The 15154-nt window shown below is 36.3% G+C and overlaps 1 protein-coding gene and 1 non-coding gene across 2 annotated transcripts; both read right to left on the reverse strand.

Moving 5' to 3' along the window:
• Positions 1-719: 719 nt before the first annotated feature.
• Positions 720-2634, reverse strand: LOC112778262 (replication protein A 70 kDa DNA-binding subunit D-like). Its single transcript, XM_025822599.1, has 9 exons — positions 2543-2634; positions 2296-2423; positions 2128-2212; positions 1902-2034; positions 1673-1830; positions 1433-1556; positions 1145-1327; positions 995-1060; positions 720-914 (listed from the first exon to the last, which is right to left on the reverse strand). Exons 1-9 carry the CDS (start codon positions 2632-2634, stop codon positions 720-722), a joined length of 1164 nt encoding a protein of 387 aa, XP_025678384.1.
• A 4405-nt stretch (positions 2635-7039) lies between these two features.
• On the reverse strand, positions 7040-7147 carry LOC112781264 (small nucleolar RNA R71). Its single transcript, XR_003192050.1, has one exon. It is a non-coding gene; the product is annotated as a small nucleolar RNA R71 (small nucleolar RNA).
• Positions 7148-15154: the final 8007 nt, after the last annotated feature.

Below are 15154 nucleotides of genomic sequence, written 5' to 3' on the forward strand. Positions count from 1 at the left end.
CAAGTGATAAGAATGGTCATATTATTTCTAATGAATCAGGTAATTACTTAATATAAGTAGTATATTTATAAAATAGTGTGATGGCAAAAATTTTAAACACCGAAAGACATACGTATTAAAAATTCTTACATGAAGAACTTATAAGAATAAATCAATGGTTTTATGGTTGGTTGAAAGATAACAATCAAAAAATAATTAAAGGATAAGAAAATACTAAATATTCTTCGTAGTTTAAAAAATGTAACATTTGTATTGAAAGTGAGATACTTATTACTTATTATTATGATATTAAACTTTATATGCTAAAAGAAATTGGCTAATAATAATTACCGTAGCTGCCGTGAAGGCATATACTCATGTGTATTGAATATTGAGAAACACATACTAAATTTAACAGAACTCGTGATAAAACATAGATCATAAAAAAAGATATCATTCTTAGGAGTTAAATAATATAGACAAACTTTATGCAAATCATAGATCACACATATTATTTGGTACATAATAATTAAAAAACATAAAAAAAGATACAGATATGAAACAAAGGATAAACACGTGATAAGATAAAAATAACAAACACAGTCATAAAACTAAAGAGACTGATTTAACGTGTTAAACCAGTCATTATTTTAATTCAAAGCTAAACGTAATGAAATTTTTTCGGACCATACTTCAAACCCCTTGGCTATATGACCAAATGTTACATGCTTATAAATTCACTAATCTTCATGAAGTTTTTCAACCATTCCCTCTTCATCAATAATAACTTTTCTACACTTGGATGATGAGACATTAGCAGGATACAGATCAATCAACTTTTCTGACAATCCAGTAGGAATTAATCTGTTCTTTGGTGTTGTGAATGAGTCATTATTATCATCACCCAAAATCTCTGCAAATGAAGAAGAAGATCCCTGGATAAAAAATAAAATAATTAATAAAAAGTAATTAACAAAAACAGTCCAAAAATATTTCATAAGAAAAATTAGTGCACCTTAATAGTATAAGTTGAACCAGTTTGGATGCTCATAAGTTCAGAATTCTCAGAACCAAGGTTTTTCTATTGCATTTAAAAAAAAATTTTGAACTCATAAGTATCAATAATCAATAATAATAATAATTATACAAAAATATAAATATGTACATCGTATATGTTATACTTGTCCACAAAGGCAAAAATAATAGAAATCTCTCCACATATCTTTATGACTATTATCTTGCATGGTTGGAAGGAATTAATATCTTCAATCTTAACAGAAACCTTGAATAAGAACTTCTTATTCTTAAAGGAGTCCAACTCAATGGGATATTTCTCATTTATCCCACCCTGCGATAAAAGAAAATATGATTAATAATATGTTGAATTAACAAAAGAAAAAAAAAGAGTATTGCACTATATTGCGTATTTTTGACACATGACATAAAATAGTACCCTGGTTAACTGAGCAAGCCTAAGTTCAGAAGCAGTAGATCCAAAGAATTTAGTTGCTTCCTTGTCATATATAATAAATGATGTTGTGTTCGTGTCATCGGCAACCCTTAAATTAATGCTATACCTGATTTTTTTAAAGAACGATTTTTAAGTTCAAAAATTTGAAAATTAGGTAATTTAGTGATCAAATACTTTGTACATAAATATAAAATTATTAAATAATTTATTACTGCATTTTACCTTGGAGTATGAGAGGTTGGAAAAGTATCACAAATAGTACAATGATAAGAATTATCAGCTTCTTTTAGTGAATGAAAACATTGTTTACATCCCTTATACCACCAACCATTATTTGAATCGAGGGCAACAATAGTTCCAATAGTAACAAATGAACCATCCTAATAAACAAAATAATCAGAAAAGTTATTAATAAAAAAAATTAAATTATGTATATAATATAAAATCAAACCTCAAATAACTCTTTCAGCTCGCATATAGGCTTATATGTGGATTGGTTAAGGAGATCATCTTCAAGATTGTAGGCAGGATCTGCAGCAATTTTGCTCAACTGATTTGAAAAAGGGACTCCGAACATTATAATTCTGTAATAAAATTATTAAAATGTTAATTATTTAAACTAATGTAGCAAGATAAATATTGTACGTAAATAGCATAAAAATATTGAATGGCATAACCTTTTTCTGAAATCCTTAACCTCTTGAAAGTCAAGATTGATATAAAGAATGGAATTATAATTGGTATTTGATATACCCAAAGTCCCTGTTTAATGATAAATGAATATGGTTAGGAAAGAATGATTCTTAATTCTAGTATTGATTAACTATATGATTGTAATTCTCTACCTTTGAACATGTTGAATTTTGCAAACTGCATAATGATAATATACTCAGAGGTTTTCTGTTTCTCAATATGTTTGACCAATTTTGTAACAAATTCCTCCCATAGGGTGCACCTGATCTTGTCATGTCCCCTAGGAAAAAACCGTACATTAACCAATATTAGAAGTAGAAAAAAAACTTCGAAGGTGATTGGAATATAATATACTATGTACACGATATATTAAAAAATATTGAGAACGTGATTATTTACTCCATGTCATCTAGCTCGACCACGATGTAGATTGATTTCTTTCCATTTCTTGAGAAATCATTAATATCTCCTTTAGCAGTGAGCAGTCCCATAACATCTTTAAAGAGTTAATATAAATTTGAGATTTTGTGCGTTTAAGAATGAAAAAATATGAATAACTAAACTATGTAGAAACACGTACGAATAAGATGCGATTGAGCATTACTATGGTTAAGAATAAGCTCATTGGAAACAAAACGAAAGACATTGGTAGGGAGGTTGATGAGCGGATAATTTATACGCTTTTTGGCATTGTTTTTAGTATGTTTTTAGTAGGATCTAGTTACTTTTAGGGATGTTTTCATTAGTTTTTATGTTAAATTCACATTTCTGGACTTTACTATGAGTTTGTGTATTTTTCTGTGATTTCAGGTATTTTCTGGCTGAAATTGAGGGACTTGAGCAAAAATCAGATTCAGAGGTTGAAGAAGGACTGCTGATGCTGTTGGATTCTGACCTCCCTGCACTCAAAATGGATTTTCTGGAGCTACAAAACTCAAAATGGCGCGCTTTCAATTGCATTGAAAAGTAGACATCCAGGGCTTTCTAGCAATATATAATAATCCATACTTTGCTCAAGTTTAGACGACGCAAACTGGCGTTCAACGCCAGCTCTCTGCCCAATTCTGGCGTCCAGCGCCAGAAACAAGTTACAAAGTGGAGTTCAACGCCCAAACTGGCACCAAAACTGGCGTTCAACTCCAGGAATGACCTCTACACGTGTAACACTTAAGCTCAGCCCAAGCACACACCAAGCGGGCCCCGGAAGTGGATTTATGCATCAATTACTTACTTCTGTAAACCCTAGTGACTAGTTTATTATAAATAGAACTTTTTATCATTGTGTTCACAGTCTTGGTTACTCCGGTTCCCCTCTGGGGCCGAGACCAATGAACTCCATTATCACTTATGTATTTTCAACGGTAGAGTTTCTACACTCCATAGATTAAGGTGTGGAGCTCTGCTCTTTCCTCAAAGATTAATGCAAAGTACTACTGTTTTTCTATTCAATTCATCTTATTTCGCTTCTAAGATATTCATTCGCACTTCAACCTGAATGTGATGAACGTGACAATCATCATCATTCCTTATGAACGCGTGCCTGACAACCACTTCCGTTCTACCTTCGATTGAACGAGTATCTCTTAGATTACTAATACAGGGGACCGAGTCCGAGATATTGGGATCTTCGTGGTGTAAGCTAGAATGATGACGGCATTCAAGAGAATCCGGAAAGTCTAAACCTTGTCTGTGGTATTCTGAGTAAGATTCAATGATTGAATGACTGTGACGAGCTTCAAACTCGCGATTGCTGGGCATAGTGACAGACGCAAAAGGATAGTAAATCCTATTCCAGCATGATCGAGAACCGACAGATGAATAGCCGTGCCGTGACAGGGTGCGTTGACCACTTTCACTGAGAGGATAGGATGTGACCATTGACAAGGGTGATGCCTCCAGACGATTAGCCGTGCTGTGACAGGGCATTTGGATCATTTTCCCGAGAGAAGACCGAAAGTAGCCATTGACAATGGTGACGCATTACATAAAGCCAGCCATGGAAAAGAGTAAGACTGATTGGATGAAGACAGCAGGAAAGCAGAGGTTCAGAGGAACGAAAGCATCTCTATTTGCTTATCTGAAATTCTCACCAATGATTTACATATGTATTTCTATCCCTATTTTATTAATTATTTTCGAAAACTACATAACCATTTGATATCTGCCTGACTGAGATTTACAAGGTGACCATAGCTTGCTTCATACCAACAATCTCCGTGGGATCCGACCCTTACTCACGTAAGGTATTACTTGGACGACCCAGTGCACTTGCTGGTTAGTTGTGCGAAGTTGTGAACCATGGTATTGGCATCATGTTTTTGGCGCCATTACCAGGGAAAGAAAGAGCGATGAATTTTACATAATCAAAGTGTAATCACAATTTTTGCACACCAAGTTTTTGGCGCCGTTGCCGGGGAAAGAAAGAGCGATGAATTTTACATAATCAAAGTGTAATCACAATTTCTGCGCACCAAGTTTTTGGCGCCATTGCCGGGGATTGTTCGAGTTTGGACAACTGACGGTTCATTTTGTTGCTCAGATTAGGTAATTTTCTTTTTGTTTTCTTTTCAAAAAATTTTTCAAAAATCTTTCAAAAATTTTCTCATCTGTTTTCGAAAAAAAAAATTTTAAAATAAAAATGTTTTCAAAAATAAATTATTCTATGGCTTCAAAACTTTCAAGAATGAATTCTAGAGTTTCATGGTAACATGTTGAATCCTATCTAGCTGAAAAGCCATACCCAAACCCCTTTGGGATTGGTCTTCAACTAATCACCTCAATGGATGTAAATCCATTCTAAAGCTTGAATGGCTATTAAGCCATGTCTGACCCTTTGATTGGAGCTTTAGACTGAAGAGCACAAGATTCCTGGAATTCATATTAAAGATTTCGAAATCCTTATTTTTGTTTTTCAAATAATTTTCGAAAAAAATACAAAAAAATTAGAAAATCATAAAAATCAAAAATATTTTTTGTGTTCTTGTTTGAGTCTTGAGTCATGTTATAAGTTTGGTGTCAATTGCATGTGCATCTTGCATTTTTCGAAAAAAATCATGCATTCATAGTGTTCTTCATGATCTTCAAGTTGTTCTTGGTAAGTCTTCTTGTTTGATCTTTGCATTTGCATGTTTTGTGTCTTTTCTTGTTTTTCATATGCATTCATGAATTCTTTATGTCTAAGCATTAAAGAATTCTATGTTTGGTGTCTTGCATGTTTTCTTTGCATTAAAAATTTTTCAAAAATGTGTTCTTGATGTTCATCATGTTCTTCATAGTGTTCTTGGTGTTCATCTTGACATTCATAGCATTCTTGCATGCATTCATTGTTTTGATATAAAAATCTCATGCATTGCATCATTTTCATGTTTTTCTCTCTCATCATTCAAAATTCAAAAATAAAAAAAAATATATTTCCCTTTTTCTCTCATCAAATTCGAAAATTGAGTTGACTTTTTCAAAAATTTTTAAAAATCAAGTTGTTTCTTATGAGTCAAATCAAATTTTCAATTTGAAAATCTTATCTTTTTCAAAATCTTTTTCAAAAATCAAATCTTTTCCATTTTTCTTAGTTATTTTCGAAAATTTTAAAAATATTTTTTTCAAAAATCCTTTTCTTATTTTTATATCAAATTTTCAAAAATAACAATAACAATTAATGTTTTGATTCAAAAATTTCAAGTTTGTTACTTGCTTGTTAAGAAAGATACAAACTTTGAGTTCTAGAATCATATCTTGTGATTTCTTGTGAATCAAGTCATTAATTGTGATTTTAAAAATCAAATTTTTTTTTTCAAAAACTAATTTCTATCATATCTTTTCAAAAATATCTTCTTATCATATCTTTTTCAAAAACCTGATTTCAAAATATCTTCTCTAACTTCCTAACTCCTTATCTTTTCAAAATTTGTTCTAACTAACTAACTAACTTTTTGTTTGTTTCTATCTTTTTCAAAACCACCTAACTAACTCTCTCTCTCTAATTTTCGAAAATATCTCCCCCTTTTTCAAAATTTCTTTTTAATTAAACTAATTATTTTATTTTTTATTTTTTATTTGAATTTTCGAAAAACCATTAACCCTTTTCAAAATTAATTTTCGAAAATTACTAACCTTTTTTAAAAACTAATTTCAAAAATCACTAACTCTTTTTCAAAAATTATTTTCGAAAATTCCCCTTCTCTCTCATCTCCTTCTATTTATTTATTCATCTACTAACACTTCATCCCACCCAAATTCGAACCCCCTCTTCCATTTGTGTTCGAATTTCTTCTTCTTCTCTTCTTCTACTCACATTGGGAGCTCTATACTGTGGTAAAAAGGACCCCTATTATTATTATTATTTTTCTGTTCTCTCTTTTTCATATGAGCAGAAGCAAGGACAAGAACATTCTTGTTGAAGCAGATCCAGAACCTGAAAGGACTCTGAAAAGAAAACTAAGAGAAGCTAAATTACAACAATCCAGAGAGAATCTTTCAGAAATTTTCGAACAGGAAGAGGAGATGGCAGCCGAAAATAATAATAATGTAAGGAGAATGCTTGGTGACTTTACTGCACCTAATTCCAATTTACATGGAAGAAGCATCTCCATTCCTGCCATTGGAGCAAACAACTTTGAGCTGAAACCTCAGCTAGTTTCTCTGATGCAGCAAAACTGCAAGTTTCATGGACTTCCATCTGAAGATCCTTTTCAGTTCTTAACTGAATTCTTGCAGATCTGTGATACTATTAAGACTAATGGAGTAGATCCTGAAGTCTACAAGCTCATGCTTTTCCCATTTGCTGTAAGAGACAGAGCTAGAATCTGGTTGGACTCTCAACCCAGAGACAGCCTAAACTCTTGGGATAAGCTGGTCACGGCTTTCTTAGCCAAGTTCTTTCCTCCTCAAAAGCTGAGCAAGCTTAGAGTGGATGTTCAGACCTTCAGACAGAAGGAAGGTGAATCCCTCTATGAAGCTTGGGAAAGATACAAACAGTTGACCAAAAAGTGTCCTTCTGACATGCTTTCAGAATGGACCATCCTGGATATATTCTATGATGGTTTATCTGAGCTATCAAAGATGTCATTAGACACTTCTGCAGGTGGATCTATTCACCTAAAGAAAACGCCTGCAGAAGCTCAAGAACTCATTGACATGGTTGCTAATAACCAGTTCATGTACACTTCTGAGAGGAATCCTGTGAATAATGGGGCGCCTATGAAGAAGGGAGTTCTTGAGGTTGATACTCTGAATGCCATATTGGCTCAGAACAAAATATTGACTCAGCAAGTCAATATGATTTCTCAGAGTCTGAATGGAATGCAAGCTGCATCCAACAGTACTCAAGAGGCATCTTCTGAAGAAGAAGCTTATGATCCTGAGAACCCTGCAATAGCAGAGGTGAATTACTTAGGTGAACCTTATGGAAACACCTATAATCCATCATGGAGAAATCATCCAAATCTCTCATGGAAGGATCAAAGGCCTCAACAAGGCTTTAATAATGGTGGAAGAAACAGGTTTAGCAATAGCAAGCCTTTTCCATCATCCACTCAGCAACAGACAGAGAATTCTGAACAAAATACCTCTAATTTGGCAAACTTAGTCTCTGATCTGTCCAAGGCCACTGTAAGTTTCATGAATGAAACAAGGTCTTCCATTAGAAACTTGGAAGCACAAGTAGGCCAGCTGAGTAAAAGGATCACTGAAATCCCTCCTAGTACTCTCCCAAGCAATACAGAAGAGAATCCAAAAGGAGAGTGCAAGGCCATTGACATAAGCACCATGGCCGAACCTCTAAGGGAAGGAGAGGACGTGAATCCCAAGGGGGAAGACCTCCTGGGACGTCCAGTGATCAATAAGGAGTTTCCCTCTGAGGAACCAAAGGAATCTGAGACTCATCTAGAGACCATAGAGATTCCATTGAACCTCCTTATGCCATTCATGAGCTCTGATGAGTATTCCTCTTCTGAAGAGAATGAGGATGTTACTGAAGAGCAAACCGCCAAGTTTCTTGGTGCAATCATGAAGCTGAATGCTAAATTATTTGGCATTGATACTTGGGAAGATGAACCTCCCTTGTTCACCAATGAACTAAGTGATCTGGATCAACTGACATTGCCTCAGAAGAGACAGGATCCTGGAAAGTTCATAATACCTTGTCCTATAGGCACCATGATCTTTAAGGCTCTGTGTGACCTTGGTTCAGGGATAAACCTCATGCCCCTCTCTGTAATAGAGAAACTGGGAATCTATGGGGTACAAGCTGCTAAAATCTCATTAGAGATGGCAGATAATTCCAGAAAACAGGCTTATGGACAAGTAGAGGACGTGTTAGTAAAGGTTGAAGGCCTTTACATCCCTGCTGATTTCATAGTCCTGGATACTGGAAAGGAAGAGGATGAATCCATCATCCTAGGAAGACCTTTCCTAGCCACAGCAAGAGCTGTGATTGATGTGGACAGAGGAGAATTGATCCTTCAATTGAATGAGGACAACCTTGTGTTTACAACTCAAGGATCTCTCTCTGCATCCATGGAGAGGAAGCAGAAGAAGCTTCTCTCAAAGCAGAGTCAAACAAAACCCCCACAGTCAAACTCTAAGTTTGGTGTTGGAGAGTCTCAACAAAGCTCTGCACATCTGTGAGGCTCCATGAGAGCCCACTGTCAAGCTATTGACATTAAAGAAGCGCTTGTTGGGAGGCAACCCAATTTTTATCTAACTATATTTTTCTTGGTTATATGTCTTTATAGGTTCATGATCATGTGGAGTCACAAAATAAATAAAAAATTTTGAAAACGGAATCAAAAACAGCAGAAGAAAAATCACACCCTGGAGGAAGCATCTGCCCGGCGTTCAACGCCAGAACAGAGCATGGTTCTGGCGCTGAACGCCCAAAATGGGCAGTATCTGGGCGCTGAACGCCCAAAATGGGCATCATCTGGGTGCTGAACGCCAGAATTGCACCCTGGAGAGGAGCTGGCACTGAACGCCCAGAACAAACATGGTTCTGGCGTTCAACGCCAGAAATGGGCAACAAATGGGCGTTGAACGCCCAAAATAGGCACCAACCTGGCGCTGAACGCCCAGAGTTGTGTGCAAGGGCATTTTACATGCCTACTTTGGTGCAAGGTTGTAAATCCTTGAACACCTCAGGATCTGTGGACCCCACAGGATCATCTCAGGATCTGTGGACCCCACAGGATCCCCACCTACCTCCACTCACTTCTTCTCACCCCTCTTTCACACAATCCCATAAACACTCTTCCCCAAAACCCTTCACCAATCACCTCAATCTCTCTTCCCCATCACCTCTTCACCACTCACATCCATCCACTCTTCCCCATAAACCTACCTCATAAACTCCACCTACCTTCAAAATTCAAAATCACTTTCCCACCCACACCCACCCTATATGGCCGAAACCTCACCCCCCTCCCTTCCCTATATAAAGCCTTCCATTCTCCCTCATTTTCACACAACACAACCCTCTATACCCTTCTTGGCCGAAACACAACCCCTTCTCCCCCTCCTCCATTTCTTTTTCTTCTTCATCTATTCTTTCTTCTCTTGCTCGAGGACGAGCAATATTCTAAGTTTGGTGTGGTAAAAGCATAAGCTTTTTGTTTTTCCATTACCATTGATGGCACCTAAGACCGGAGAATCCTCTAGAAAAGGAAAAGGGAAGACAAAAGCTTCCACCTCCAAGTCATGGGAGATGGAAAGGTTCATCTCCAAAGCCCATCAAGACCACTTCTATGATGTTGTGGCCAAGAAGAAGGTGATCCCTGAGGTCCCTTTCAAACTCAAAAGAAATGAGTATCCGGAGATCCGACATGAAATTCAAAGAAGAGGTTGGGAAGTTCTAACAAACCCCATCCAACAAGTCGGCATCCTAATGGTTCAAGAGTTCTATGCCAATGCATGGATCACCAAGAACCATGATCAAAGTAAGAATCCGGATCCAAAGAACTATGTTACAATGGTTCGGGGGAAATACTTAGATTTTAGTCCGGAAAATGTGAGGTTGGCGTTCAACTTGCCAAACATGGAAGAGAACGCACGCCCCTACACAAGGAGAGTCAACTTTGATCAAAGGTTGGACCAAGTCCTTATGGACATATGTGTAGAAGGAGCTCAATGGAAAATTGACTCAAAAGGCAAACCGGTTCAACTAAGAAGACTGGACCTTAAGCCTGTAGCTAGAGGATGGTTGGAGTTCATTCAATGCTCAATCATTCCCACTAGCAACCGGTCTGAAGTTACTATAGACCGGGCCATCATGATCTATAGCATCATGATTAGAGAAGAGGTGGAAGTTCATGAGATTATACCTCAAGAACTCTACAAGGTGGCTGACAAGTCCTCCACTATGGCAAGATTAGCCTTTTCTCACCTCATTTTCCACCTATGCAATTCGGCTGGGGTTGACATAGAGGGAGATATCCTCATTAAAGAGGACAAGCCCATCACTAAGAAAAAGATGGAGCAAGCAAGAGAGCCCATTCATGGAGCTCAAGAGGCGTATGAAGCTCATCACCATGAGATCCCGGAGATGCCTCAAATGCATTTTCCTCCACAAAACTATTGGGAGCAAATAAACACCTCCCTAGGAGAATTGAGTTCCAATATGGGACAACTAAGGGTGGAACAGCAAGAGCACTCCATCATCCTTCATGAAATTAGAGAAGACCAAAAAGCAATGAGGGAGGAACAACAAAGACAAGGAAGAGACATAGAAGAGCTCAAGGACATCATTGGTTCCTCAAGAAGGAAATGCCACCATCACTAAGGTGGATTCATTCCTTGTTCTTATTTCTTCTTTTTTTCGTTTTCTATGTTATGTGCTTATCTATGTTTGTGTCTTCATTACATGATCATTAGTAATTAGTAACTATGTCTTAAAGTTATGAATGTCCTATGAATCCATCACCTCTCTTAAATGAAAAATGTTTTAATTCAAAAGAACAAGAAGTACATGAGTTTCGAATTTATCCTTGAACTTCGCTTAATTATATTGATGTGGTGACAATGCTTCTTGTTTTCTGAATGAATGCTTGAACAGTGCATATGTCCTTTGAAGTTATTGTTTAAGAATGTTAAATATGTTGGCTCTTGAAAGAATGATGACTAGGAAACATGTTATTTGATAATCTGAAAAATCATAAAAATGATTCTTGAAGCAAGAAAAAGCAGCAAAAACAAAGCTTGCAGAAAAAAAAATAGGCGAAAAAAATAGAAAAAAAAAAAAGAAAAAGCAAGCAGAAAAAGCCAATAACCCTTAAAACCAAAAGGCAAGGGCAAATAAAAAGAATCTCAAGGCTTTGAGCATCAGTGGATAGGAGGGCCTAAAGGAATAAAATCCTGGTCTAAGCGGCTAAACCAAGCTGTCCCTAACCATGTGCTTGTGGCGTGTAGGTGTCAAGTGAAAACTTGAGACTGAGCGGTTAAAGTCAAGGTCCAAAGCAAAAAAAAGAGTGTGCTTAAGAACCCTGGACACCTCTAATTGGGAACTTTAGCAAAGCTGAGTCACAATCTGAAAAGGTTCACCCAATTATGTGTCTGTGGCATTTATGTATCCGGTGGTAATACTGGAAAATAAAGTGCTTAGGGCCACGGCCAAGACTCATAAAGAAGCTGTGTTCAAGAATCATCATACTGAACTAGGAGATTCAATAACACTATCTAAACTCTAAGTTCCTATAGAAGCCAATCATTCTGAACTTCAATGGATAAAGTGAGATGCCAAAACTATTCAAGAGGCAAAAAGTTATAAGTCCCACTCATATGATTGAAGCTATGTTTCATTGATAGTTTAGAATTTATAGTATATTCTCTTCTTTTATCCTATTTGATTCTCAGTTGCTTGGGGACAAGCAATAATTTAAGTTTGGTGTTGTGATGAGCGGATAATTTATACGCTTTTTGGCATTGTTTTTAGTATGTTTTTAGTAGGATCTAGTTACTTTTAGGGATGTTTTCATTAGTTTTTATGTTAAATTCACATTTCTGGACTTTACTATGAGTTTGTGTGTTTTTCTGTGATTTCAGATATTTTCTGGCTGAAATTGATGGACTTGAGCAAAAATCAGATTCAGAGGTTGAAGAAGGACTGCTGATGCTGTTGGATTCTGACCTCCCTGCACTCAAAATGGATTTTCTGGAGCTACAGAACTCAAAATGGCGCGCTTCCAATTGCGTTGGAAATTAGACATCCAGGGCTTTCCAGCAATATATAATAGTCCATACTTTGCTTAGGTTTAGACGACGCAAACTGGCGTTCAACGCCAGCTCTCTGCCCAATTCTGGCGTCCAGCGCCAGAAACAAGTTGCAAAGTGGAGTTCAACGCCCAAACTGGTACCAAAACTGGCGTTCAACTCCAGGAATGACCTCTACACGTGTAACACTTAAGCTCAGCCCAAGAACACACCTAGCGGGCCCCGGAAGTGGATTTATGCATCAATTACTTACTTCTGTAAACCCTAGTGACTAGTTTATTATAAATAGAACTTTTTATCATTGTATTCACAGTCTTGGTTACTCCGGTTCCCCTCTAGGGCCGAGACCAATGAACTCCATTATCACTTATGTATTTTCAATGGTAGAGTTTCTACACTCCATAGATTAAGGTGTGGAGCTCTGCTGTTCCTCAAAGATTAATGCAAAGTACTACTGTTTTTCTATTCAATTCATCTTATTTCGCTTCTAAGATATTCATTCGCACTTCAACCTGAATGTGATGAACGTGACAATCATCATCATTCCTTATGAACACGTGCCTGACAACCACTTCCGTTCTACCTTCGATTGAACGAGTATCTCTTAGATTACAAATACAGGGGACCGAGTCCGAGATATTGGGATCTTCGTGGTGTAAGCTAGAATGATGGCGGCATTCAAGAGAATCCGGAAAGTCTAAACCTTGTCTGTGATATTCCGAGTAGGATTCAATGATTGAATGACTGTGACGAGCTTCAAACTCGCGATTGCTGGGCGTAGTGACAGACGCAAAAGGATAGTAAATCCTATTCCAGCATGATCGAGAACCGACAGATGAATAGCCGTGCCGTGACAGGGTGCGTTGACCACTTTCACTGAGAGGATAGGATGTGACCATTGACAAGGGTGATGCCTCCAGACGATTAACCGTGCCGTGACAGGGCATTTGGATCATTTTCCCGAGAGAAGACCGAAAGTAGCCATTGACAATGGTGACATATTACATAAAGCCAGCCATGGAAAGGAGTAAGACTGATTGGATGAAGACAGTAGGAAAGCAGAGGTTCAGAGGAACGAAAGCATCTCTATTCACTTATCTGAAATTCTCACCAATGATTTACATAAGTATTTCTATCCCTATTTTATTAATTATTTTTGAAAACTACATAACCATTTGATATCCGCCTGACTGAGATTTACAAGGTGACCATAGCTTGCTTCATACCAACAATCTCCGTGGGATTCGACCCTTACTCACGTAAGGTATTACTTGGACGACCCAGTGCACTTGCTGGTTAGTTGTGCGAAGTTGTGAACCATGGTATTGGCATCATGTTTTTGGCGCCATTACCAGGGAAAGAAAGAGCGATGAATTTTACATAATCAAAGTGTAATCACAATTTTTGCGCACCAGAGGTTGATATCTAGTACAACCCTAAGCTGAGTTTCTCTCTTGAAATAAATCCGGTGCGAATGATTTGCTGGTTTATATTTCTGATCATTTAAAGCAACTGAGAATTTGATACCATGTAAATCTTACCTTCAGATAAATCACCTTCAAAAAACCTTCTGTGAGGACTCCTAATTGAGCATTGGATACGATCACCCTACACATATAAGCTAATTTAAAATTAAGTTGAAGCAGCACAGTAATTAAATTAGTTTTATTAGTAGAATATCTTGCAAAAAATAACATTACCACTTCATCCATTGCTGCCATCTCCAACATGGACTTTTGAAATTTCTGTTCTTTGGGAGAGATCGTCTATAGCTTCATAATTCTTACTTTTAACATATAGTTTTGGCTTTCATTAGCAGCCTCAATATCCTTGATTAATTTGAAATGTGAGGACATTGCTTAAAATTAGTTAAGGAGAATAGGAAAAGATATAAGGTTTATTCGGTTAGGGAAGGGATGAGTAGAGTTCTTGGTGTGGTAGAACAGATGGAATAAGTTTCATATATATAACATGAAGAATAATGAAGAATAATAACTAAAGTCTTGTAAAAGAAATCAATGCATTTTTAAAAAATATTAGTTTATTAGGTTATTGATTGTTGTAAACAGGTATGATAACTTGCTGCAAGAAAAATAGGACATATCAATGTAACTTAGTGTAACGAAATTGACATTGTCAAAGAAAAAGGTTGCACATGAAATTATAAGTGCCAGATGTAACTAAGTTCACATAAAAAAATAATGCCATAATAGTTGGTGAATTATAGTGAGCATGGATCTCATTTGCTTGTTTCAAAGTTGAACACTTCTCCAATAAGGTTATTAATTTGGGAGCTCCCACCATTAAACTTTTCTAAATTATGTTGCTAGAGAAGCAAGAAAAGAAAGAAACTTTAGGCACTGCTTGATTAGTGATGCAATTATTGAGATGGATTATATGTCATGGGGAAGAAGAGAGACTAAGAAAAGAGGAAAAGTTAACCGTATAATATATATATATATATATATATATATATATATATATATATATATATATATATATATATATATATCAACAATTCAACACCATGTTCAAGTTCATGTCCTTGTACGGAGAAGAACAAAAGAATGCTTCTAAATTAAAGTACACCTAGTTACTCTTATCAGATTAAGCTTTAATTTGTTGATTTTCCACTAATTTCAATATGTATCTAATATAAAATCTATACTCTACAAAATTCGCGTGAAAAAAAATTACAACTTATTTAACTTGCTCATTAGTAATTATGTTGTGTGGAGTGAAACTATTAATATTAGCTGAAATGGCCACCTCTTTTATCTTATGTTCTAGCACTTTTATTTTTATTATAACATT

This window comes from Arachis hypogaea, chromosome 19 (genome assembly GCF_003086295.3).
Source record: "Arachis hypogaea cultivar Tifrunner chromosome 19, arahy.Tifrunner.gnm2.J5K5, whole genome shotgun sequence".
In the NCBI taxonomy this organism is placed as follows: Eukaryota; Viridiplantae; Streptophyta; class Magnoliopsida; order Fabales; family Fabaceae; genus Arachis; species Arachis hypogaea.